The sequence below is a fragment of the Macaca thibetana genome, chromosome 19 (genome assembly GCF_024542745.1).
Source record: "Macaca thibetana thibetana isolate TM-01 chromosome 19, ASM2454274v1, whole genome shotgun sequence".
NCBI classification, from domain to species: Eukaryota; Metazoa; Chordata; class Mammalia; order Primates; family Cercopithecidae; genus Macaca; species Macaca thibetana.
In genome coordinates this window covers 23,446,565-23,473,167 of record NC_065596.1, presented here as the reverse complement: position 1 = coordinate 23,473,167, position 26,603 = coordinate 23,446,565, and the positions used below count along the sequence as shown (strand labels likewise).

At 60.7% G+C, this 26,603-nt stretch overlaps 2 protein-coding genes and 1 non-coding gene across 3 annotated transcripts in view; 1 reads left to right on the top strand and 2 right to left on the bottom strand.

The window, feature by feature from the left end:
• Window positions 1–23,560, bottom strand: part of RNF126 (ring finger protein 126) — a 245,801-nt gene extending 222,241 nt beyond the window's left edge. The window contains exon 1 of the mRNA XM_050771179.1: window positions 23,550–23,560. The gene's annotated coding sequence lies outside the window, so the exon portion shown is untranslated. The remainder of the gene's footprint in view (window positions 1–23,549) is intronic.
• MED16 (mediator complex subunit 16) lies at window positions 271–23,965 on the bottom strand. Its single transcript, XM_050771223.1, has 15 exons — window positions 23,864–23,965; window positions 21,922–22,108; window positions 21,126–21,233; window positions 20,651–20,820; window positions 16,649–17,080; window positions 15,811–15,916; window positions 12,720–12,875; window positions 11,349–11,560; window positions 10,494–10,700; window positions 8,406–8,616; window positions 6,031–6,164; window positions 4,701–4,893; window positions 3,134–3,350; window positions 1,065–1,148; window positions 271–759 (listed from the first exon to the last, which is right to left on the bottom strand). The coding sequence occupies exons 2-15, from the start codon at window positions 22,088–22,090 to the stop codon at window positions 633–635; spliced, it is 2,526 nt and encodes an 841-aa protein (XP_050627180.1). The 5' UTR covers window positions 22,091–22,108; window positions 23,864–23,965; the 3' UTR covers window positions 271–632.
• Window positions 23,966–24,261: 296 nt separating this feature from the next.
• On the top strand, window positions 24,262–24,368 carry LOC126943639 (U6 spliceosomal RNA). The gene has a single exon (XR_007721783.1). It is a non-coding gene; the product is annotated as a U6 spliceosomal RNA (small nuclear RNA).
• The last annotated feature ends 2,235 nt before the right edge of the window (window positions 24,369–26,603 follow it).

The window sequence follows — 26,603 nt, the reverse complement described above, 5'->3', positions numbered from 1 at the left end:
TAGGCAGATGCAGGCCTGGACAAAAGCCACCCTGACGACAGCCCCGTCCCACCCACCCGGCCTGCTGTGTCCTGTCCCCACTGCTCACTTTGGACGCCTGGGCCTGGCATCCACTAGGTGCCCCATAAATACTGATTTAAAGACAGGCCAAGAGGATACAGGCTCCCGGGCACCACACCGAGGCTGTGGGCGGGGCCTGGGCGTTTATTGGGGGCCGCACCGAGGTTGTGGGCGGGGCCTGGGCGTTTATTGGGGGCCGCACCGAGGTTGTGGACGCAGAGGGCGTTTATTGGACCCGCCCTTCCCAGCTGCAGCTTGTCCAGGTTCAGCGCTCTCGGCAGGAGAGGCGAGGAAACCGAGGCAGGCGCCCGAGCCGGGTCACCCCAAGGTCCGCGGGGACCCCCGGCCGTCACAGACGGTCCTCTGGATGCGGATGGTCCAGGGATCGGGGGGTCCCGGGAGGGCGGTATGTGGGCCACGGGCCCAGCTGGACAAAGGCAGGGGCTTCCTCAGCAGCTCTGCTGGTCACGCAGGCGTCCGGCCCATGGCCTTCGACAGCCCTGCCAGGTGGGCTGAGGTTAACTGCGCCAAGGAGCGTCCAGGGAGAGCGGTGGCTCTCGCAGCAGCTGGACTCAGGGGTAGCTGAGGGGCACCCGCCACCAGAGCCCGCCGCACAGGCAGTTCTTGATCCAGCGCTGTTCCCACTGCTTCACCGCTGTGGTCCTGTTGGGCGACTTGAGCATGGTGACGCAGCCGCACCTGCGGGGAGGCAGGCGCTGGGCGGGCTCCTACTTCTGGGCGGGCCTCCCTCACGCCTGCTCCCCGTGCTCCCACCTGCCACAGGGCCTCTGCCCACGCTGCTGCACCCACCGGGAAGAGCTACTGCTCTCTGAAGTAGCCCCGCCATGCCAAGTTAACTGTTCCACATCCTGGGATCCCGGCTTCAGCACTCCCTCTGGGACACGCTCCCCTACCACGCTCGACTGTCTGGAGCCTTGGCTGGAATCAGCTGGGCCATCCCGGGCGGCAGAGCTCTGGGAGTCAGCAGGCTCAGGGCCCCTCACCTGGTGCAGGCCTTGCACTCCTCCGTGGGGCAGGCGCCAAGGTGCAGCCTCCGCAGGTGGTCGATCTTGGGCTGGCCTGGGGCCCTGGCGGGAGAGGGGAGAGCGTGAGGAAGGGCTGGGCACCATGAGGCCAGGTTCCGGAAGGGGCATCTGTCCACAGGCGTGGGTGGAGGGGGTGGCCGGCTTCACACCATCTGCCAGGTGGGCCCAGGTGTCTGTGAACAGTTAGGTGGGAGGTGCGGGACCACGTGAGACAAGCCCAGTAAAGGGTGTGGGGCCCCCCACACACGGAGGAGGGTCGGTCTCCCAGATGCCTGGGAAGCCCAAGGCTCAGGGGCCCAGTAAAGGGGATGGGGCCCACACAGGGCACCTGGGAAGCGGAGAAGGTGCTTGCGACCCTCCCATTTGAGACTTTACAGAAGGGGGTATGTGGGGCTTCCACACCACCTCAGCCCAGACCCCCAGCCTGGGGGCACCGGGACCTCTGTACGACAACAGATTCTGGTGGCAAAAGCTGCCCTTGGTGGTGGGTGGGAGGCCTGGGTCTGGGTAGGGGTGAGCTGGCTTATTCTGCTCTCATTAAATATTTGAAATTTTCCCAGTTTACAAGCCTCTGACGTAACTGTCCTCTTTCCATCAAGTCTTTTCCTGAAACCCAAACCCTCGTGCGTGACTCACTAGCAGGACCCTCCCACAGTGAGCACGAGGAAGAGAATGCTGGAGGTCCCGGAGCCAGGCCAGGCCCAGAGCCAGGCTACTGGGGGTTCACTTCATTTTCTTCTTTTTGCTCATCTGTGTTTTCTAAAATTCCAGCCATGAGCCATCAGCGGCTCAGGGGGTTTGGGTGTGCTCCTGGTCAAACGCATGTTGGAAATGGGCTGGGGGTCTGACGGGCCTGGGTTCAAATCTGGACTTGACCGCTTCCTGACCACGTGACCCCAGACGAGTGGGGTGACAAGGTCCCACCCTTTCCAGGCTGGGTTTCCTCACAGTGAAGTGGGTGACAAGGTCCCACCCCACAGGGCTGCTGGGTGGCCGGGGTGAGCTCAGCAGGCTTGGGTTGTCCAAACCCTGCATGTTCCAGAGGAAGGCCAGCCCCGAGCCCTGCAGCTGACCTCGTAACCCCGGGAGAGCCTTCTGGTGAGGTGTTTGTGCTCAGCGGTGCCCTGGGCCATGCTATGGCGTCTCTCTCCATCAATAAGGGGATTGACGGTGAGGCCTCACATCCAGAGAGACCAGAGACTAAGGGCAGAAACTAAGGGCACCCTGCACAGCAAGGCTAGCACACAATCAGTAAAAACCAAGGCAAGGCCGGCGCGGTGGCTCACGCCTGTAACCCCAGCACTTTGGCAGGGCGAGACGGGTAGATCACCTGAGGTCAGGAGTTCAAGACCAGCGTGGCCAACATGGCGAAACCACGTCTCTACCAAAAATACAAAAAATACCTGGGTGTGGTGGTGACGCCTGTAATCCCAGCTACTCAGGAGGCTGAGGCAGGAGAATCATTTGAACCTGGGAAGCAGAGGTTGCAGTGAGCCAAGATGGCACCACTGCACTCCAGCCTGGGCGACAGAGCAAGACCGTCGGGGCGGGGGCAGTGGGGAAAGTGAGAGGGTGAATGGAAGGACTGGGTGCCCGCATGGGTGGTGGTTCATGGAAGAGCAGGGACGCCACTAGGGTATGGCGTTAAGGGCACCTGGAAGGAAGCAGCAGTTATGGCCGTGTGGATTCAGGGGCCCTGGGGCAGGACATAGAGGGAGGGAGCTGTGTGGATTCAGGGGTCTTGGGGCAGGACATGGAGGGAGAGAGCCGTGTGGATTCGGGGGGGCCCTGGGGCAGGACATGGAGGGAGGGAGCTGTGTGGATTCAGGGGTCTTGGGGCAGTACAGGGAGGGAGGGAGCCGTGTAGATTCAGGGGGGCCCTGGGGCAGGACATGGAGGGAGGGAGCTGTGTGGATTGGGGGGCTCTGGGGCAGGACACGGAGGGAGGGAGCTGTGTGGATTCGGGGGGCCTTGGGGCAGGGCATGGAGGGAGGTGTGTTTGGGGACCAATGCAGGGACACACGCACCTTGCAAGGCCATCGAGCTGCAGGGTGGCAGCACTGCCAGGCAGTGTGGGCGCCCGGCCGAACTGCAGACGTAGGGGCTGTTTGGGCTGCAGGCGGCTGACCAGGCCGTCGCTGGCGGGCAGCCAGTCCAGGCTGGGGATAAGCAGCTGGCTGGGCAGCAGGCAGCACTCGTCCACCAGCGCCTCGTCTGGCTCGCTCGCTGGGCCCTCATCGCGACCTGCAGAGAGGGGTGGCCAAGGTCTCGGCAACTCTGCCTGGGACAACCCTGCCCGGGGCACCACCCGGCCACCCGGGACGCACGGGGAGTCCCTCCAGTTCAGGAGCACCAGGTCGGGGCCCCGGCTCTGTCTGCCTGGCTGGGTGACCCCAGGGTTCTCTCACCCTCTCTGGCCTCAATCATGAGACTCCCTCATTCACTTAAAAAGTACATAGGAAGCTGGCCGGGGGCGGTGACTCACGCCTATAATCCCAGCACTTTGGGAGGCCAAGGCGGGTGGATCACGAGGTCAGGAGATGGAGATCATCCTGGCAAACACTGTGAAACCCCGTCTCTACTAAAAATACAGAAAGTTAGCCAGGCGCAGTGGCAGGCGCCTGTAGTCCCAGCTACTCCGGAAGCTGAGGCAGGAGAATGGCGTGAACCTGGAAGGTGGAGCTTGCAGTGAGCCGAGATTGCGCCACTGCGCTCCAGCCCGGGTAACAGAGCAAGACTCCATCTCAAAAAAAGAAAAAAAAAGTATGTGGGAAGCACTGTGCCTTTTCCAGACACTGAGACATAAGAACGATCCAACCCACCCTCCTCACATACACACAACCTGACAAGGAGAGACAGCAAATAGGAGCCTGGGAGTGGCTGCCATCCCAATGGCACCCACACCGAGCATGGACCTGTGCTGCGAACCGAGGAAATGGCAGAGATCAAGGCAGAGCCATTGCCACCTGCAGGGGCTTATGTTCTGGCGGGGGGCTCGGACACGGTGCGTTCTGGTAGGAGAGGGGAGCAGAGGGCTTATGTTCTGGCAGGGGGCTCGGACACGGTGCGTTCCGGTAGGAGACGGGAGCAGAGGGCTTATGTTCTGGCGGGGGGCTCGGACACGGTGCGTTCCAGTAGGAGACGGGAGCAGAGGGCTTATGTTCTGGCAGGGGGCTCGGACACGGTGCGTTCTGGTAGGGAGAGGGGAGCAGAGGGCTTATGTTCTGGCAGGGGGCTTGGACACGGTGCGTTCTGGTAGGGAGAGGGGAGCAGAGGGCTTATATTCTGGCAGGGGGCTCGGACACGGTGCGTTCTGGTAGGGAGAGGGGAGCAGAGGGCTTATGTTCTGGCAGGGGGCTCGGACACGGTGCGTTCCGGTAGGAGACGGGAGCAGAAGGCTTATATTCTGGCAGGGGGCTCGGACACGGTGCGTTCTGGTAGGGAGAGGGGAGCAGAGGGCTTATGTTCTGGCGGGGGGCTCGGACACGGTATGTTCTGGTAGGGAGAGGAGAGCAGAGGGCTTATGTTCTGGCAGGGGGCTCGGACGCGGTGTGTTCTGGTAGGGAGAGGGGAGCAGAGGGCAGGGGGCCTCACAGCAGATCCAGAGCTTGGTGAGCAAGCGGAAGAGCAGCGACATGCTGTCCTGGGTGTCCGAGGTGGCTGTGTACACGGGCAGGCAGCTGGGCTTCAGCAGGCCCCAGATGCGGATGACCACCATCAGCTCCCGAAGCATGCCCAGCGAGGTGCCATCCCGCAGGAAGCTGTGGCCCGGCCTCAGCAGCGAGCCCTGCCGGAAAGAGGAATCGGAGTGTCTGGGCGGCGGGGGGCAGATGGTGATGGGATGAGGTCTCTCGGGTCCGGTGGAACCCCGACCTGGAGGCAATGGACAGGGTCTGGGACGTTTGTGGTGGTCAGGACTGGGGAGCTCCTGGCACGGAGTGGGTGGATGCCGGGGACACTGCTCAGCGCCCTGCAGGGCCCAGGACAGCCCCGTCTGGAGAGCTGTCCCATCCCTGAGCCGCCACAGGACTAAGAAGCGGCTCTGGCTGAGGCCAACGTCCCCACCGGCACATGGAGGAGCAGCCGCCCCCCACAGCTGAGTGGCCCTGGTGGCTGTACTGGGAGCCGAGAGAACCTGGCAGCCTCAAGTCCCACAAGGAGCAGACAGGGACTTCAAACCGTGCCTGATGGGCGCGGGTGGAGAGACAGAGGCCCCAGGGCAGAATGAAACTTGGGGAGAGAAGTCACGGTTTGGGCAGGACAGAGTGTGTGGGCGGGGGGAGGCTGGAGCCCTGCTCGGGGCACACAGGCCGCATACTTGAAGGTGGGGGTGTGGATGGAGACTTGATGATTTCAAAGCTGCCAACTCCCCCCAACCGCCTCCTGCACCGGGAGCTGGGGAGAGTAAAGGGTGGGACCGAGAAGGGGCAGGGTCTGGGAGGCGGGGCTTCGAGAATGGGCAGAAAGTGTGTGGTCAAGGAAGGGTTTTTTGCAGAAGCTTCATGGAGGTGAGGGCTCTGAGGTGGGGCAGGGCTTCAGGACGGGCGGGATAGGAAGTGGAGCTTTGAGAATAGACAGTGTCAGGAGGTGGGGCTCCAAGTAGGGGCGGGGCTGAAGTGGTTTTCAGGGGCAGGGCCTGGGAGGCGGGGCCCAGGGACGGGCAGGGCCAAGGAGGCAGGGCCCAGATGAGGGGCGGGGCCAGGGAGGCAGGGCTCAGATGAGAGGCGGGGCCAGGGAGGCAGGGCCCTGATGAGGGGTGGGGCCAGGGAGTCAGGGCTCAGATGAGAGGCGGGCCAGGGAGGCAGGGCCCTGATGAGGGGCGGGGCCAGGAGTCAGGGCCCAGATGAGGGGCGGGGCCAGGAGTCAGGGCCCAGATGAGGGGCGGGGCCTCGGCGAGGGCAGCCTCAGGGGGAGCGCAGCGCACCTGGTTGGGTAGGCTGGCCAGCAGGTAGAGCACGAAGTCGCCCACCCACTGCAAGAGCTGCTGCAGCGCCTGCAGCGTGTTCATGTCCAGGACAAATTCCTCCGTCTTGAGGTTGATCATGACCTTGTCAATGTCTGCAAGGAGACACAGGTCGGGTCAGCTCGGGCTTCTTGTACACGGTGACCTAACTGCACCCCTCGGTCCTTCGACCTGCACCGAGTGCCCAGCCGGTGCCAGGACACAAGGGGACCCACAGCGGGAATGAGAAGGGGGCGATGGCGTTGCCAGGGAGGAACCGGGAGCCCACTGCCCGCCCACCTGGGGGCCGCTTCTCTGGGCCTGCAGGCCTTGGCGCGGGCAGGTCCCCATGCCAGGGCCACCACTGCTCAGGCCCGGCCCGCTGATGCACATCTGCCCCTGCTCCGAGGTGAACTCTGTGAACACAGCAGTGTGTCCACACTGCAGCTGCAGCCACGCAGGACCGGCACCTGGCGCCGGTTACACACCCAACAGATGCCTGTTGGATGGTGACTAGGGTGGCCCCACAGAAATAATGACTGTGCACACAGCTCCCAGATACCACGGGCGCCACACGCCCACAGTGAGCTGGGTACTCCAGACAAACAATAACCCTAATTTTTAAATTTTTTGAGACTGAGTCTCACGCCGCCCAGGCTGGAGTACAATGGCACGATCTCAGCTCACTGCAAGCTCTGCCTCCCGGGTTCAAGCAATTCTCCTGCCTCAGCCTCCGGAGTAGCTGGGACTACAGGCACCTTCCAACGTGCCCTGCTCATTTTTGTATTTTTACTAGAGATGGGGTTTCACTGTGTTAGCCAGGATGGTCTCGATCTGACCTCTGACCTCATGATCCGCTCACCTCGGCCTCCCAAAGTGCTGGGATTACAGGCCTGAGCCACTGCGCCCGGCAACCCTAATTTTTAAGAGACAACCTGCCAAGCACAGCGGCTCACGCCTATAATCCCAGCGCTTTAGGAGGCCGAGGCGAGTGGGACACCACGTGCTGGGTGAGCTGCTTAGCCTCTCTGCCTCAGTCCCCTTATAGCAAAATGGGAGGAGGAGCAGACCTGCCACACAGGACCCGGGTGCCGGGTCTCGGCCTGGGAGTAGCATCTCAGCCCCCAGGTGGAAGGATCGCTTGAGCTCAGGAGGTCAAGACCAGTCTGGGCATCACAGTGAGACCTTGTCTCTGCGAATAATTAAAAACTGCGTGTGTGAGGCCGGGCGCGGTGGCTCACGCCTGTAATCCCAGCACTTTGGGAGGCCGAGGTGGGCGGATCACAAGGTCAGGAGATCGAGACCACGGTGAAACCCCGTCTCTACGAAAAATACAAAAAAAAATTAGCCAGGCGCGGTGGCGGGCGCCTGTAGTTCCAGCTACTCAGGAGGCTGAGGCAGGAGAATGGCGTAAACCCAGGAGGCGGAGCGTGCAGTGAGCTGAGATCACGGCACTGCGCTCCAGCCTGGGCGACAGAGCGAGACTCCGTCTCAAAAAAAAAAAAAAAAAAAAAAAAAAAAAACTGCGTGTGTGGCGCACGCTTGTAATCCCAGCTACTCCAAAGGCTGAGGCGAGAAGATTGCTTGAGCCTGGAAGGCAGAGGCTGCACTGAGCTGTAACTGTGCCACCGTGCTGCAACCTGGATGACACAGTGAGACCCTGTCTCTAAAAGGCTGGGTGTGGTGTAATCCCAGCCTTTAGGCTGTATCCCAGGACTTTAGGAGGCTGAGGCAGGTGGGTCATTTGAGGTCAGGAGTTCGAGACCAGCCTGGCCAACATGGTGAAACCCCATCTCTACTAAAAATACAAAAATCAGCCGGGCGTGGTGGTGCAGGCCTGTAATCCCAGCTACTTGGGAGGCTGAGGCAGGAGAATCACTTGAACCAGGGAGGCGGAGGCTGAGGCTGAGGCTGCAATGAGCTGAGTGTGACACTGCACTCCAGCTAAGACCCTATCTCAAGAGTAAAAACAGGCCGGGCGCGGTGGCTCAAGCCTGTAATCCCAGCACTTTGAGAGGCCGAGACAGGCGGATCACGAGGTCAGGAGATCGAGACCATCCTGGCTGACACGGTGAAACCCCGTCTCTACTAAAAAATACAAAAAACTAGCCGGGCGAGGTGGCGGGCACCTGTAGTCCCAGCTACTTGGGAGGCTGAGGCAGGAGAATGGCGTGAACCCGGGAGGCGGAGCTTGCAGTGAGCTGAGATCCGGCCACTGCACTCCAGCCTGGGTGGCAGAGCGAGACTCCGTCTCAAAAAAAAAAAAAAAAAAAAAAAAAAGAGTAAAAACAATAAATAAATAAATAAATAAATAGATGAAAAGAGCCTCAAGGCCCTGGGCGCGGGACAGGACCCACCGACGTCAGTGATCTTGGCGCAGATCTCGGTCAGCCGGTCGCCAGGGCTCTTGTCGGGCGTGTTGAGGAAGTGGGGGCGCAGCAGCGACTTCAGGGTGGAGCTGATGGCGATGAGGAAGAGCTTCGTGTGGTAGTCGCACACGCGGGTCACCGTGCAGGGCGACAGCTTGCAGAGCGAGGCCTTCATGGCCAGGATCCGGGTGGAGAGAACCTGGGGGCAGGAAGCCGGGTCACCCCAAAGGGCTGTGGCAGAGGCGCCCGCCAAGGCTCCAGTGGGGAGAAGAGCAGTCAGACCCTGAGCCCAGGTGTTCCGTGAGCTGAGAAAGCTGCTTCACCTCTGCACCTCAGCAACCTCGTGGCAAAACGGGCGCAGAGGACCGGCCACACAGGACCAGGTGCCGGATCTCAGCTGGGAGCAGCTCTGCCCCGGCGGGGGCGTCCTGGTGATGTCTGCAGACATTTCTAGTTCTCACCACTGGGGGTGCCCCTGACAAGTGGAGGCCAGGGAGGCTGCTCAACAGGATGCCCCCCACCCCAGAGGCTGCTCCAGCTCCCGATGTCCGCGGTGCCTGCAGGCAGACCCTGGTCTAGCAGGACAGAATTAATGAGTTGAAGCATTTTGGGAGGCTGAGGTTGGAGGATTCCTGGAGGCTGGGAGTTGCAGAGCCTGTGTAACACAGGAGACCTCATCTCTACAAAAAATAGAAATAACTAAAAAACAAAAATGAAACACTTGGCACGCAGTGAGGGCCCAAGGAGGGAGAGAGTGAGGCCTCGCCATCACAAGCCCCGTCACTGGCTACGGATCCCAGCCATGCCGGGGTTTAGCATCACAGCCCCCTGCCTGGGTCTCCCGTGTCTCTCAGCAGGCTGTGCTGTGAGTGGGATTTTTTTCCCATTTTATCTTCGTATTAGTTCTTGGCGGCATAGAGGAACACGACTAAGGTTTAGAGGGCTGGTCCCATGTGCAGCTGCCAGATGAGCTCGTTAGATCTGAGGTCTTTCGCAGACACTCTGAGATTGCAGGCGCATGACTACATCACTGCAAGAGACCTTTCTGATGGGCGGGCCTCTCTGTCCCCTCCTCTCCTTCCAACGGCCAGGCCTCCGTGTCCGCCCTCTCCTCTCCTTCCAACGGCCAGGCCTCCGTGTCCGCCCTCTCCTCTCCTTCCAACGGCCAGGCCTCCGTGTCCGCCCTCTCCTCTCCTTCCAACGGCCAGGCCTCCGTGTCCGCCCTCTCCTCTCCTTCCAACGGCCAGGCCTCCGTGTCCGCCCTCTCCTCTCCTTCCAACGGCCAGGCCTCCGTGTCCGCCCTCTCCTCTCCTTCCAACGGCCAGGCCTCCGTGTCCGCCCTCTCCTCTCCTTCCAACGGCCAGGCCTCCGTGTCTCCTCTCCTTCCAACGGCCCCCCGTGTCCGCCCTCTCTCTCCTTCCAACGGCCAGGCCTCCGTGTCCGCCCTCTCCTCTCCTTCCAACGGCCAGGCCTCCGTGTCCGCCCTCTCCTCTCCTTCCAACGGCCAGGCCTCCGTGTCCGCTCTCTGCTCTCCTTCCAATGGGCGGGTCTCTGTGTGTTCATCTTCTGACTGTGCTAGCTGAGGCCTCACACCACGGGCCTGCCTGGTGTGCACCCTGGAACCCTCTCTCACTCTGAGAGGACGACTTAGAAAGACACCCCCAGACTGGGAACACTGGAGAAGGGAGTCATCCAGGGAGCATCAGGCCTTACCTGTGAGGCTTAACGTGTTACAGAGGAAACTTCCCAAGTGAGGAGGGAAACAAAGTGCTCCTCTGAGGTGCAGCTTTACTGGACGGGCCTCTGGGTGCACACCCCACGCACAGCCTCACCTGCTGCAGGCTACCTGACCCTCCTGCCCTCCGCCTGCCACAGAGCCCCTGATCTGCCGCAGGGACCCACCACAGCTGCCACAACCCCGTCTGCCGCTGGGACCCCCACGTCTGCCGCGGAGACCTCCACAACTAATGCGGGGACCCCCCTCCCTGCTGCTGGCCCCTCACTGACCACGGGGCCCCTGCCTGCTGCAGGGCCGCCCCCACCTGCCACGGGGCCCCACCTGCCACATGACCTCACCTGCTGCAGGGCAGCGGTCTGGCGCGTGTACTCCTCATGCAGCTTCTCCACCAGGCTCTGCACCATGCTGGGCTGCACGTGCAGCAGGATGTCCCACCAGTCATAGCCGGTTACCATGCAGTACTCCAGCAGGAAAAGCAGGTGCCGCAGTGCCAGTCCCACCTCCAGCGGGTGGCCCATGGAGGGCGAGAGGCGGAGCACGCTCAGCTGCCAGAGACAGAGCCCAGGGAGAGCCGGGTGAGACGTGGGGCTGCAACCTCAGCCAGGAGGGGCATGGGGCCCTGGGGCTGAGGTGCGTGTTGTCGGGGGCGGGGAAGGGACCTGCAGCTCCTCTCCAGGTGGCTCTGGGCCCACCCTGGAAGCAATGAGGCAAGCGAGGCCCTTTATTGAGCCTACTTTGAAGGCTCCAGATGGACCCATGGGCCAGTGGACCGGTGGGCCAGCCATGCTTGTGGGCCTGTATGTGCACGCCCCCATGTGCCGGCCCGTGTGCGTGCATGTGTCTGTACTGCCTGCACCTTTCTGTCAGGGTCATGGACAACGCCTCTGGGAACAGGGAAGGAAAACTTCCCGAGCCCTGACTGCGCTGGACGCGGAGCCAGGCTTACACTCATCTCCTTTAACTGAGGAGTCCACCTCGTGAAAGGCGGTCCTCTCAACAGCTCCTAGCTAGGAAGCTCCTAACATGCGCTGTGAGCCACCCCAGTGACCTCGCTCATCGAGATGAACCCATGGCACAGACGAGGCAGCCCAGGCAGGGGCTGGCGAGGGGCTTGCACCTGCAGTCCCTTCCCCAGGGGGGCACCTCCCTCTGGCACCCCATCAGTTCCAGCCCCACGCACACAAGCAGCTCACCTTCCCCTGGTTGTCAATGCCCACGAGGGCCAGTGAGGTCCAGGAGAGCTGCATGGCCTTAAAGTGGACGGCAGGGCCTGCGGTGCGGGGGCGCTTGATGGCCGGCTCGTCCACGGGCCTCGGGGTTGCGGAGCTGTAGAAGACGGCCATGGTCTGCAGTGAGAGCCGATGCACGATGTGGACGCTGCCGTCGTGGAAGGCCAAGGCCAGCCCTGCGGGGCATGGGCACTCCTTAGGCATGGGCAGGGCCCTGGACACGCCCACCTGAGGAGGGCCAAGGCTGCCCATTTAGGGGATGAGCCCTCCCCGGCATCCAGTACCCGTGCCCCCAGCTGCTCCTTCTTCAGTTACAAAGCCCCTGAGCACCAGGGGAGCAGGAGTCAGCAGCCTTGGCCACACTGCTCCCAGCCCCTCACAGCTGGGGCCATGTCCTTGCTGACGTACCACTCAAGGAGCACAGGGGACGAGGGCGCTACAGGTGGGGGACCAAGGGGTGGGGGACCAAGGGGTGGGGCTCCTGGCATCCCAAAGAGAGGCATCTTAGGGTGGTGGGTTGGGGCTGTCAGTCACACTGGGGTCTGCCTCTGTACGAAGGCCAGGGGGAGGTGGGGTCCAGAGCCCAAAGCTCATGGAAAAGAGGACACAAAAGGAGTCGCTGCAGTAGAGAGGCTGGAAAATGGAGCATAAACCGAGGGCTTTGGAGCACAGAACCGCATCCCCTGAACCTCTCTGCAGGCTCCGAGAACAGTCCTGAACCCTGAGCAGGTTTTGATCAACGCTCTTTCCAGGGAACCAGGGGAGAATGGGAGCTGGGGGAAGGGAGGGACCTGAGCTAGAGCGGACTTGTCCCCACTTCACAGCTGAGCAAACAGGGTCAGCAGTGAAGAGCGCACAGACTCACTCAGGGGCATGACGCCACGGTTTGAGCTCAGGACCCACATTACAGCTGCTGCAGCGCGGAGAGGAGAGGAGCAGCCTACCCGGAAAGGAGTTCCGCCCCCAAGTTCCCCCTGCTCCCTTGTTGATTTGCTCCCTTTACAAATTAAAGAGCACTGAATCTGTCTGCCAGCCTCACAGATCCCGAAAGATGACGTCTGCCTCCTAATCGGGAACCCATCAGAGCCCAGGAGGCCGAGCTCCCACGGCCCCGCGGCCTGGGCTCAGGGCCCGCCTCCCGTGGTGTGAGCTCCCACGGCCCCGTGGCCTGCGCTCAGGGCCCACCTCCCCCGCTGTGAGTTCCCGCGACCCCATGGCCTGCGCTCAGGGCCCACCTCCCACGCTGTGAGCTCCCACGGCCCCGTGGCCTGCGCTCAGGGCCCACCTCCCCCGGTGTGAGCTGAGGCCGAGTGGCTGCCGCTGGCTCCACCGTACCGAGGCCAGGGTAGAACTGCGTGTCGCTGGCCACCTTGAGGTCGGTGTTGGTGAGCGAGATGGGCAGCTTGGGCAGCGCCACGGCCGACACACGGTCCAGATCGTTGGTGGCCGACAGGATCCGCCATTTGAGAATCGTGGGCTGTTTGTCGCCAACTGAAAAAGCAGGGGCAGGAAAACAGGAAGGTAACGGAGTGAAGACAGGCTGAGGAGCAGCCGCAGGAGCCCAGCAGGACCCGGCGTGCAACCGCCCAGGGCCCCTCCCGGGTCTCACGCAGCCCCGCTCCCACGCCCGGAAGACGAGGCCCGGCCAATCCGAACGCTCTGTGCCTCGGCCACTGATTGGTTCCGGGACGGGCACGTGACCCACGGTGGGCCAACGGGATGCGGCCCCGGGATTTCGTGGACACCTGTGGGGTGGCGCCGTCTCGCTGTGAGCGGACAGTGGGGAGACGACGCCCCCCCAGACCTGCGGCCATGCAAACCCTAACACTCTCTAGGCCTCAGTCAGCTGAGCTGGGACTTCCATCCCTCCTCAACTACAATTCCAGGCTCCCCACACAATAAAGCCACGCGGGACGGTCACACCCCCAGATCTGCTGCCTGGCAGCCTGTGTGTGAAGACGCGGCTCCTCCCAGCAGGGCGGAGGCTTCTGCTACCATCTCGGGCCGAGTGGTAGCCAATGTGACACGGCCGGGCACCTGGGCTCACGCCTGCCGTCCCAGCACTTTGGGAAGCCAAGGCCAGAGGATGGCTTGAGCCCAGGAGTTCAAGACCAGCCTGGGCAACACAGCAAGACCCCATCTCTACAAAAAGTACAACAAACGTTAGCTGGGTGTGGTGGTGCACGCCTGCGCGTGCCTGTAGTCCCAGCAACTCAGGAGGCTGAGGCAGGAGGATTGCTCGAGCCCAGGAGGATGAGGCTGCAGTGAGCGGAGATCAAGCCACTGCATTCCAGCCTGGGCTACATAGGGAGAGCCTAAGTCAAAAACAAAACAACAACAACAAAAAACGGAGACCCAGAGAGCATGTGCGGGGGGTCCTGCTCTTGCTGCTTGTGGGACACTGAGGGCAGCCAGAGCCGGCCTGCTGGAGCATGTGGGGCCAGTGGACGGGCGACGCCACCTCGGCTGCTGACCGCAGACACACAGGAACCAGGACGGAGCAGCTGAGGCAGCCCAGCCACAGAACCAGAGCAGGGCTGCTGGTCTGAGCTGCCCGGTTTGGGGCTGGCTTGTTACTTGGCTGAAGCCAACGACCACACAGCTGCTCTGTGCCACCCGCGTCATGAGGTCTCTGCTCTGGACAGGGTATCACGGCCACAGAGCCTTGGCCTCCTGCAGACCTGTACAGGGGTCCCATGAGCAGCATTCCCCTGGGGAAACTGAGGCCCAGAGAGTGGCTGAGATGTCCGGAGGGCACACAGTGGTCAGGGTGGCTGGCCCTGTGGAATTGAGCCTCTCACAGGAAAGACAGGGTTAACACTGAGTGAAGCAGCCGCCATGATGAGCACACGCCCAGCTGGTGCCCGGGGCGCCCTCACAGCCCGATTTACGTCCCCTCCTCCATCCAACTGACGGCTGCGGTCAGCATTTCTAAATGACAGGGGACTTGAAGCAGGGGGAGGCTAAGCTGCTAAGTGCGGACGTGGGGCAGTGGGTGAAGAGCTGGGTGCCGCAGGGACTGAAGCCTGGCATGGTGGGCACGTGGGGTGGTGGGGGAAGAGATGGGTGTGGCAGGGACTGTGTCTCAGTGGCCCCCAGCTGCAGGGACGTGAGACCCAAGAAAGGCTGTGGCGTGCGTGTGAGACGTGGCTCTTAGGGACGAGTAGAAGCTGGGCCAGGAGGTGAGGACGGCTGCAGGAGACGAGGAGGAGCGTTGGAGCCCGGGACTACCCGGTGGTCTGGTTGTGGGCAGACGGTGGACACAGATGTGCCCAGCGGGGGTACCAGGCAGTGAAGCTGAGGGTCCTTGCAGCCCTGCCTGCCACGCGGGGTGGCGCCAGGTGCTGCCATAGGAACCAGCGCAGCTCAAACTGCAGGGTGACTCACCACAAGGCCCGGGGGAAGGAACGAGGCCTGGGGGAAGGAACCGCAGTGGCCCTCTTCAGCTGCCTGGTGACTCATGACGAGGCCCGGGGGAAGGAACGGGCAGCCGCCCTCTTCACCTTTACCGCCCCTGCGGCCACAATGGGCAGTTGACGTAAACACCTGCAGGCCCCAGGAGCCATCGGGGCCTCTCGACACGGGCTCATTAGTGGCTTCTGAGGAGCACCAGCCCACACGTCCGGCCGCTCCAGGGTCCATTCGCGCTCATCGGCAAATGCCTGGGCTCTTGTCTGCCAGGGAAACACCTCCCTTCTCCAGGGCGGAGGCCGGCCTGAAAACCGGGCCCGCAGCCTCCGAGGCTCTGAACACCAAGTGGCTGTTCTGGCCACAGTCATGGCAGGCGGGCGTCCCTGCTTCGCTCCAGCCCCAGATTTTGTGCAGGAGGTGGGGGTGACGGGCTTGGCTCCGTGGGTGCAGGGGCCCATCGGGCAGATAGAGATGGGAATGGGGGCCCCAGAAGAGGCTGCTGGGGAGGTGGGTGGGGGCGGGGGTGGGGTGAGGGGCGTGTTCTCAGCAGCCTCAGCTGACCCGCTGAGCCGTGGCTTCCTCTCCCTGAACCAGCTTCTGGAGGATTCCGTGCACTGCCCCCGCCCGGTCTGGCCTGTGCCCTGCTGCCTGACGGCCCCACCCACAGACCCACACTCCACAGCCGCCTGCACGCCTGCAGCCCCTCACGGTGTCCCTGCTGGGTGAGCTCGGGCGAGCAACGCCGCCTCTGAGCCCCGGCTCCGCGTAGGATGGTGGCAGCCGCTGCGGCGGGAGTGGAAGGATGGAAGAGTCTACACGCCTAACACACTCAGAAGGCCGGCAGGCACGGGGGTCACGCCCCAGATCCTAGCACTACTGGAGGTCAAGGCAAGAGGATCGCTTAGGGGTGGGGTTCAGGACCACCCTGGGTGACAGAGCGAGACCCGCCTCCAAATTAAAACCAGCTGCCCCCAAGGGCAGGCCCAGGGCCTCCCGCAGCCGGCCGGAGACTCACCCACGGGGGAGATCTGCTGGAAGATGTTGTTCACGGGAAGCCCCTCCTTGCGCAGGGACCAGCATTCCACGATGCTGCTGGTCTGGCTGGACGCGCACAAAAGCACCTACGGGGGAGGTGGGGGTGAGGGCAGACCCGGCACTGCTGTGCTGGCCACGCGACCAGAGCCTGAGCCATGGGACCCTGGGGCCACGCCTGCCCCTCGAGGCCCTCCTGGATTCCAGCCCAGGCCTGCCTGTCCCCAGAGCCCAACGTCCACTCACAGGAACCCAGATGTCCCCGGATGGTGCCCCCCACAGGGAGAGCAACGGGACAGGGAACCAAGTCGGGGGCTTCTAGGAGTTTGGGGCGTTACTGATTCCGAATTACAACGGAAATCCAGGCGACCTGGTGTGGTCGGCTGGACAGTGGTCCCCAGGACATCCCATCCTCAGCTCTAGGACCTGTGGCTGGGCCACCTCTCACACAGAAGGAACCTGTGGGTGGGATTTGGTTCAGGACGCTGAGACGGGAGAGCATGTTGGGGGGGTCCAGGGGCCCCATTGTCTTCACAGAGTCCTCACGAGAGGATGTGGGAGGGCGAGATTCAGAGAGAGACAGGAAGAGGCTGTGCTGTGGCCGTGAAGCGGGAGGAAGGGGCCCCGAGCCGAGGGACTGGGCGCCCCCAGATGCTGGGAAAGGTAGGAAATGGGTTCTCCCCTGGAGCCCCCAGGAGGGACCGGCCCTGCCCACACCTTGGTTTAGCCCACGGCCCCTGTGGGTCTCCACCTCCAGGACCCTGAGAAGCAGCGTTCCATTCCAAGCCTGCCAGCCTGCGTGACAGCCCGTGTCCGCTCACCTGCTCCGACATGTCCCGGGCCAGGAACTTGAGATGGGTGATGGCAGGGAACTTGTCCTTGCGGTTCAGGTCGGTGGTGCAACGCATGAACAGGGAGGGCAGGATCTCCGTGTCGATGCGGCACTTCTCGCTCACCACGCTCACGCACACCTTGTAGAACTGCACGGGCGACGCGCTGCTGCCGTCTGCCGTGGCCACCACGATGTTGCCGCCGCCTGTGAAGGCGATGTCCGCCAGGGCCACACGGCCGCGCAGCCGGCACAGGCTCTCGGTGGACGTCAGCACCTGCCCGCTGGGCTTCAGCAGGGACACGGTGACCAGGCCGCTGACCGTCACTGCGATCCAGCCCTCCATGGGCTTGCCGCCGAACAGCGTGAGCGACGGTGAGAACTTCACTCGGGAGAACTTCTCCCCGAAGCTGGAGGCGCCTGACTGTGGAGAAGGGAGGGAGGAGGGGCCGCTCAGGCTCACGGGGGTTCCCTCTGTGACCCCGAGAAACACTCACACAGAAGAACCACGCAGAAGCCAGGGGAGTGTGCACCTGGGTTCAGATCCTGACTCGGCCACCTGAGCCGTGTGGGATGTGGTCCCCTCCGACCCTCCGTCTCCTCATCTGAAAGGTGGAAGGAATGGCACCTTTGCTTTGGAGGACAGCGGGGAGGATTAAATGGTGAACGTGTGTGCAATAGGAGTCACCTCCTCTTTCTGTAAAGGGACCAATACCGGCATGCTCGGTTCTGGGAGCCAGGTGGTCCCTGTTGCAATGACTTGACTCTGGCTCTGCCATGCGGCACACAAGCAGCCGGGCAGCTGGTGCCAACGTGCCCCACTCACAAACCCAGGTGGGGTCTGTGTGGCTCTGGGCCGCACCGTGCAGACCTGAGTTGCAGCACTCAGGAAATGGTGTGTAAGCACCAGCAGCTGCTGTGGGCACTATTTGGTTTCAAATCAAATTTGTCAAGTTATTATTTACATACAAAAACATCCACCCTTCTTTCAACAAGAGTCTTTTAAGAGATGGGGTCTCGGCCGGGGAGGTGGCTCATACCTGTAATCCCAGCACTTTGGGAGGCTGAGGTGGGTGGATCCCCTGAGGCAGGAGTTCAAGACCAGCCTGGCCAACATAGTGAAACCCTGTCGCTACTAAAAAATACAAAAAAATTAGCTGGGCATGGTGGTGGGTGCCTGTAATCCCAGCTAGTCAGGAGGCTGAGGCAGGAGAATCGTTTGAATCCAGGAGATGGAGATTGCAATGAGCCGAGATCGCACCATTGCACTCTGGCCTGGGCAACAAGAGCGAAACTCGGCTGGGCGCGGTGGCTCAAGCCTGTAATCCCAGCACTTTGGGAGGCCGAGACGGGCGGATCACGAGGTCAGGAGATCGAGACCATCCTGGCTAACACGGTGAAACCCCGTCTCTACTAAAAAATACAAAAAACTAGCCGGGCGCGGTGGCGGGCGCCTGTAGTCCCAACTACTCGGGAGGCTGAGGCAGGAGAATGGCGTGAACCCGGGAGGCGGAGCTTGCAGTGAGCTGAGATCTGGCCACTGCACTCCAGCCTGGGCGGCAGAGCGAGACTCCGTCTCAAAAAAAAAAAAAAAAAAAAAAAAAAAAAAAAAAAAGAGCGAAACTCTGTCTTAAAAACAAAAAACAAAACAAAACAAAACAAAAAAAAACAAGAAAAATGTCGCTATGTTGTGAAAAGATGCGAGGGAGAGAAAAGTGTGTATCATACTTATCATACAGATCCACTCTAGGTTACAAGTTTAAAAAAAACACTTTTTATAGCAAGAAGCAGGTCCAGAAGTCCAGGCAGTGAGCCAGGCCTGGCGGTCAGTGGTTGCTGTGGCGACGAGGGAAGCATCTGGTGTCCGCACCGCACACGTCTGTGTGGGTCGCAGGCCGGCCTGTTTGACGGTATTTTAAAGGAGCACATGTGCCTGTTATTAATATAATTAAAAAACAAAAATTTGGCTGGGTGCAGTGGCTCACGCCAGTAATCCCAGCACTTTGTGAGGCTGAGGCGGGTGGATCACGAGGTCAGGAGTTCGAGACCAGCCTGGCCAAGATGGTGAAACCCCATCTCTACTAAAAATACAAAAATTAGCCGGGCATGGTGGTGGGCACCAGTAATTGCAGCTACTTGGGAGGCTGAGGCAGGAGAATCGCTTGAACCCGGGAGGTGGAGGTTGCAGTGAGCCGAGATCACGCCACTGCACTCCAGCCTGGGTGACAGAGCAAGACTCTGTCTCAAAAAAAAAAAAAAAAAAAAAAAAAAAAAAGAATAAAATGTATTTGGTTATTTTAAAAAGCGAGGCTCTGACTCAGGCCACAGCGGGGATGCACCTTGAGGACGTCACACTCAGTGAGAGACGCCAGACACAGAAGGCCACGCAGTGTGTGGTCCTGTTTATATGAAATGTCCAGAACAGGCAGGTCCGCAGAGACAGCTGGGTCCTGGGGGCTGGGGTGGGGGATGGATCGGGGTGACGCAGGATGGGGACCAGGTTTCCTTTTGGGGTGATGAGAATGGTCTGAAGCTGGGCACAGTGACTCATGCCTGTCATCCCAGCACTTTGGGAGGCAGAGGCAGGCGGAGCACCTGAGGTCAGGAGTTCAAGACCAGCCTGACCAACATGGAGAAACCCCATCTCTACTAAAAATACAAAAAATTAGCCAGGTGTGGTGGCAGGCGCCTGTAGTCCCAGCTACTTGGGAGGCTGAGGCAGGAGAATCGCCGGAGCCCAGGAGGGAGAGGCTGCAGCGAGCCAAGATCGCACCACTACACTCCAGCCTGGTCACAGAGCAAGACCCTGTCTCAAAAAACAAGATAAAGGTCTGGCCGGGCACACTGATTCACACCTCTAATCCCAGCACTTTGGGAGGCTGAGGCAAACAGATCACCTGAGGTCAGAAGTTCGAGACCAGCCTGGCCAACATGGTGAAACCCCACCTCTACTAAAAAAACACAAAAATTAGCCAGGCGTGGTAGGTGCCTATAATCCCAGTTACTCAGGAAGCTGAGGCAGGAGAATCGCTTGAACCCAGGAGGCAGAGGTTGCAGTGAGCCAAAATCACACCACTGTACTCCAGCCTGGGGGATAGAGTGAAACTCAGTCTCAAAAAAACAAACAAACAAACAAAAAAAGGATAAAGGTCTGAGGTTAGCTGTGGTGGTGGCTGCACAGCACGGTGAGTTACACGAAGCCTCTGGACCGTGTGGGCTGTGCACTCTCAGTGGGTTAGTTCTGTGGTCTGTGAACTCTATCCCAATAAAACTGTTACCAAAAACAGGAAACACAGACAAACGGGACAGCAGGATGAGGAGTACGCCCTGGAGGGCCCCCGTGGCATGAAGCGGGCGCTGTGTGCACTGCAGCCATGCGGTGACAACGGCGGTCCCTGGGGAGAGACTCAGGAAGGGACGAGAGAAAAGATCTGGTCCACTGCATCCCTCCAGGAGGGCCTCCTAGTTCCTGCAAGAGCCCCAGCGCAAGCAGACGCAGAGGCACGCACCGGGGTGGCTGTGGGGCCTTTGCCAGGAACGTCACCGAGACCCCGCCGTCAGTGAGGACACTGACACACGGAGGTGTGGAGTCAGAGCCTGAACCCAGGTGCCCCCCGCCAACCCTGGCCGTGTCTACTCTGAACTGTGGGGCTGAATCACAGGGCGCAGAGAGAGGGACTCCGGGATGTTACTAAATCGGAGGGTGGGCTGCATTCGGAAGACAGCGGCCACCAGTGATACAAGCAGCCAGATGACGACAGTAGCCTCCAGTGAAAGAGACGACTCACTGAGAACGGCCATCCTCAGTTGAAGGAGGAGCCCCCTGAAAACACAGGTGCTAATGACAGCCTGACTGCAGGTGGGAGCCAAGTGCAAGGTTCAAAAAACCAGGGGATGCTGCTGATGGAGAGGAGACGGGCCGGTGGGTGGCTGGGCGGGGTAACATCTCATCCATCTCATCCGCCTCACCCGCTCACTCGGGCGGGACACTCACCTTCTCCACGTGCAGGGCCAGCTTCACACCGTTGTGCAGCCAGGACAGGGCCACAATGGGGTCCCCCTCCACCAGGCTGCCCACCGAGCTCTCCCAGCTATTGGCCAGGTGGTCCGCCATGCTCCAGCACTTGATCTGCCCGTCGGCGTCTGCTGACAGGAGCCGGGAGCCTGAGGGCAAGAAGCCATCATTGGGAACCTTCCGGGGATGGGCAGAGCGCCCGGGGGAGCCAGCCCGGTGGAGAGGTCTCGGCCCAGGTAGGGCAGAGCGGCAGGTGGCATGAGGCGCACTCCAGAGACGCCCTGAGACACCCTGAACAAGAATGATTCAGGGCACTGTGGGAAGAGCAGCACCCGCAAAGCCGCAGACCAGGGGCTCCAGACCCAGCGCCGGACTCCAGACTGACTGGGGAACACGGGCCCCCTGCTCCGGGATCCGGGTCGCCGCCCCCAGCCATGTGGGACCGGGGCCTCACCTGACTGATCCCACTCCAGGCAGGTGATGGCCTCGCGGTGGTCTGAGGGGATGGAGTGCAGGTCCCAGGGGTGCTCCGTGTCCAGGATGTGGATCATACGGGTCAGGTCTGTGGGGACGGGACATGGTCAGCACGGCCTGGCGCCATGGCCTGGAGGCGAGGACGATGACCCTAGGCAGGCTCCAGGGAAGCCAGTGCGTGTCCCACCCCGGGGAGGTCACAGAGCTGCTGTCAGTCGGGTCGACAGCTCAGGGAACGGGCTGTCCCCCCGCAGGAACTGAGCAGGCCCGTGAGGCGCCATGACCGCGTCTTTAAAACCAGATTAGAAGAAAATGACCCCAAAACATGAACAGTGGGAGCCTCTCCACAGCAGGTAATGGGGGCCTTTTATCGCCCTGATTTGATTCCAATTTTCTGTGGTTTTCTAATTTTCTCTAATGACCACCTATTATGAGTGCCTATTACTCGAACAACGGAGAGAAGACGGGCATAGCCACCACGTACCTTTCAAAAACCAAACAGTGACACATGCTGTCTGGAAAACTGGGGCACGTGTCTCCAACAAGCCTCCGTCAACCACCGCCCCAGCCCCACTCGATCCCACACACGGGGCGATCTCATGTCTCCTGGCCCCAGGTTTGGGGAGCACTGAGGCTCTCACCCAAGTTACAGAGGAGGGCTGGGGAAGAGTGAGGGGAGGCCTGAGAGTCCCCGCATGGCAGCGTGCCGGGCACCTGGGGAACAGGGCAGGACACCGTGCGGCCGGGAGGGGAAGCGGGTGGCGGGGGGGACACACCCTGGTCGTCGCTGCGCAGGTCCATGGTGAAGGCGATGAGATTTCGGCAAGACCAGGCGCAGGCCAGGGGCACCGACGGGCAGTGGGTGCTCTTGGACCATTTCTCCCACTCACAGACGTAGGCCAAGTCCATCATCCCACCTGCCGCTGGCCGCCGCAAGTCACACATGAGGGCAGTCACCAGCTCCTGCGGGAGGGAGGTGTGGCGGGTCAGCTATGTTGGCTGAGCACCCAGGGCATGCCAGGCCGGAAGTGGGTAAACGATGGAGGCCTGCGGTGGAGGGAACGGCCGATGCAAAGGCCCAAGGCGAGACAGAGCCTGGGCGTTCCCGGCTGTCCATGGGGCTGGGGCCGAGGGGGAACGTGGAGAGGTCAGGGCCAGTCCTGGGCTGGTGGGCTTCTACCGTCAGCAAGGTGGGAGCCCGGGAGGGCTGGGACCTATTTGGGTTTCACCAGGACCCCTCTGGCTGTCTGGGGAAGGGACCATGGGGGCCAAGGGCACAGCTGACAGATGCGGCGGAGGGTCTGCACGGGCCCAGGTGAGTGATGATGGGGGCGGCAGGCGGACCCTGGGTCTCTCCCGAAGGAAGAACCCACAGACAGGCAAGCAGTAGGGTGGTTCCCTGTGGCCAAGGCGGGGCAGGCGTGCTGGGGCTAAGGGGCTTGCTGAGTGTGACAGGGAATGCCTGTGGCCGAGGCGGGGGCTGAGTGTGACAGGGAACAGCGGGAGCATTTCCTCGGGGTTTTCTAAGCACCTGACACCTGGACAGGCTGTTTTGCTTCAGAGGCAAAAGCCCAGTGAGACTGGAATGACCACCAGCCCCATTTTCCTCAAGCCCTAACTCCAGCCCCCTACTTCTTCAGGGTCTGCCCCAGACCCCCAAGGATCCGCCGCAAGCCCCTAAAAGTCTTTCAGCCCCGCCGCTGATACTCTTTGCTTCCCACACTTCAATTCACCCCTTGAGCCTACGGCCTCACCCGAAATTCTCTGGCTTCACCGTAGGGGTCCCATGTACTCTTCAGGTCCAGCCTCCAATGCCCTTAGCTCTCCAGGCGTCACCCCTAAGACACCCCAGTCCCCAGGCTCCACTCCGGGGACCCCATGTACTCTCCAGGCCCTTCCCCTACCGCCTCCAAACACCAGGCTTCATCCTAGGGACCCGTAGCCTCTCCCGGCCCCGCCCCCATAACCCCAAATCTCCGGGTTCCACCCTAGGGACCCCAGAACCTCTCCAGGTCCTGCCCCTATAACCCCAACTACCAGGCTTCATCCCAGGGACGCCTCAGCCTCTCCAGGAACCGCCCCTATAACCCCCGATCTCCAGAGACCCTATACCCTCTCCAGACCCCTATAAATCCGCAGTCCCCAGTCTCCACCCCAGGGACCCTATTCCCTCTCCAGGCCCCGTACCGATAACCCCCAGTCTCCAGGCCCTGCCTCTACAGACCCCCAGTCCCCAGGCTCCACCCAGGGACCCTATTCCCTCTCCAGGCCCCGTACCGATAACCCCCAGTCTCCAGGCCCTGCCTCTACAGACCCCCAGTCCCCAGGCTCCACCCCAGGGACCCTATTCCCTCTCCAGGCCCCGTACCGATAACCCCCAGTCTCCAGGCCCTGCCTCTACAGACCCCCAGTCCCCAGGCTCCACCCCAGGGACCCTATTCCCTCTCCAGGCCCCCCCCCACAATCCAACCAAGCGCCTTCAACCCCGCCCCAAACTCTCCTTAGGCCCCGCCCCGACCCCCGCCCCGCGGGCCTCAGGGCTCCCGCGAGTTTCCGCCGCAAACCCGGAGCCCCGGGCCGCCTACCCAGCAGCCTTTGCTCCCGGCCACGCCCCCTGACCCCGCAGGGCCCGCCACGCCCGCGCCGCGTTCCCTGGGGTCCAGTGACACGGTAAGGGGTCCGTCCGCCCTCGCCGGGCCCCCGCAGCCCCGCACTCACCTGGCCGGCCCGTGCACCAAGCCCAGCGGGCGTCCGCTATGCGAACTTCCCTAGCGCCTCGGCTCCGGCGCGGCCATCTTCCCCGGCACCAACCAGTCGCCTGAGTCGCGCCGCCGCCTCCCAAAGACTTCTGGGAGGGCGGTGCGGCTCAGGCTCCGCCCCGCTTCCGGGTGTATTTGCATACGAGCATTTCCAGTAATTCCCAGCAGCCACTGTAGCTATATTTGGTAGAATAACGAGCACTTTCTCAACTCCAGTTAATAACTGCGTTAGTTGCGTGACACATTGGACTAATACAAATAGAGGTTGAATCTCTGGAGCAGTGGAGACAAGTCGCCGTATGTGTAAAGAAATTTCCTCCGGGGACTATAAATAGCTGGTGGTAGAACCAACGTGTCGTGCTCGCTTCGGCAGCACATATACTAAAATTGGAACGATACAGAGAAGATTAGCATGGCCCCTGCGCAAGGATGACACGCAAATTCGTGAAGCGTTCCATATTTTTGTCCTTTATTTCTTCCCCCCAAAACGGAGTCTCGCTCTGTTGCCCAGGCTGGAATGCAATGGCGCGATCTTGGCTCGTTGTAACCTCCGCCTCCTGGGTTCAAGCAATCCTCCTGCCTCAGCCTCCCGAGTAACTGGGATTACAGGCGCCCGCCACCACGCCCGGCTAATTTTTGTATTTTTGGTATAGACGGGGTTTCACCACGTTGGCCAGGGTGGTCTCGATCTCCTGACCTCCTGATCCGCCCGTCTCGGCCTCCCAGAGTGCTGGGATTACAAGCGTGAACCCCCTTGCCCAGGCTTTCTTCCATTTTCTTTCTTTTTTTTTTTTAATTAATTAATTTATTTTTATTATACTTTAAGTTCTGGGGTACATGTGCATAACGTGCAGGTTTGTTACATATGTATACTTGTGCCATGTTGGTGTGCTGCACCCATCAACTCGTCAGCACCCATCAACTCGTCATTTACATCAGGTATAACTCCCAATGCAATCCCTCCCCCTCTTCCATTTTCTAATGTCCGAGAGTGGGGAAACTGAGGCTCCTGTAAGCGAAGTCACGGACCCCGTTGAGTATTCCTACTTCCAACCCCATTCCCACGTCCTCCTCCAAAAGCCAGTTTAATGCAATGGATGTTTTTATTTTTATTTTTTTTGAGACAGGATTTCGCTCTGTGGCCCAGGCTGGAGTGCAGTAGAGCGATCTTGGCTCACTGCAACCTCTGCCTTCCAGGCTCAAGGGATTCTCCTGCCTCAGCCTCCCGAGTAACTGGCACTACAGGCACGCACCACCACGCCCAACTAATTCTTGTATTTTTAGTAGAGACAGGGTTTCACCATGTTGGCCAGAATGGTCTCAATCTCTTGACCTCGTGATCTGCCTGCCTCAGTCTCCCGAAGTGCTGGGATTACAGGCGTGAGCCACTGCGCCTGGCCTGTTTTTTAAAATTTTAATAGAGATGGGGTCTCACTATGTTGCCCAGGCTGATCTCAAACTCCATCTCTCAAGTTGTCCTGCCACCCTGGCCTCCCAAAGTGCTGGGATTATAGGCGTGAGCCACCGCGGCCTCACTGCATGATTTTTGCAAGAATTCTGCAAATATAAAACTGTTCTAAAATTACAAGTTAACAATCGCCCAAATATCAGTCTTTTTTCTGGATCAGGGTTCAGTTCCCCAAGAGGGCCACACAGTGACCTTACAGAAAATCCCCATTCCCAGGCAGCAGGGAGGGGTTTAGCATTCTCAGGGGCCCAGGTGTGGTGGCACACACCTGTAATCCCAGAACTTTGGGAAGACGAGGTCGGAGGACAGCTTGAGTTCGAGACCAGCCTGGAAAACATAGCCAGACCCCCGTCTCTACAAAAAAATTAAAAATTACTGGGGCTGGGGAGGGGGAGCGCTGGGCGAGGTGGCTCAGGCCTGTAATCCCTGAACTTTGGGAGGCTGAGGCAGGCGGATCACCTGAGAACAGGAGTTCAACGCCAGTCTGGCCAACATGGTGAAACCCCATCTCTACTAAAAATACAAAAAAAATTAGCTGGGCATGGTGACACATGCCTGTAGGCCCAGCTACTTGGGAGGCTGAGGCAGGAGAATCACTTGAACCCAGGAAGTGGAGGTTGCACTGAGCTGAGATCGCACCACTGCGCTCCAGCCTGGGCCACAGAGCAAAATAGCCAGGTGGGGTGATGCACACTTGTAGGCCCAGTTACTCGGGAGGCAAAAGTGGGAGAATCACTTGAGTCCGGGAGGTCGAGGCTGCAGTGAGCTGGGATCGCTCCACTCCGCTCCAGCCAGGGCAACAGAGCCAGACCCTGTCTAAAAAAAATAAACAAACAAAAGGCCGGGTGTGTTGGCTCATGCCTGTAATCCCAGCACTTTGGGAGGCCTAGGTGGGCAGATCATGAGGTCAGGAGATCAAGACCATCCTGGCTAACATGATGAAACTCTGTCTCTACTAAAAAATATACAAAATTAGCCCGGCGTGGTGGCGGGCGCCTGTAGTCCCAGCTACTCCAGAGGCTGAGGCAGGAGAATGGCGTGAACCCGGGAGGCGGAGCTTGCAGTGAGCTGAGATCTTACCACTGCACTCCAGCCTGGGCGACAGAGCGAGACACCGTCTCAAAAAAAAAAAAAAAAAGAGGTTGAACTCAGAATGTGACCTTATTTGAAAACAGGGTCTTGGCCGGGCGCGGTGGCTCAAGCCTGTAATCCCAGCACTTTGGGAGGCCGA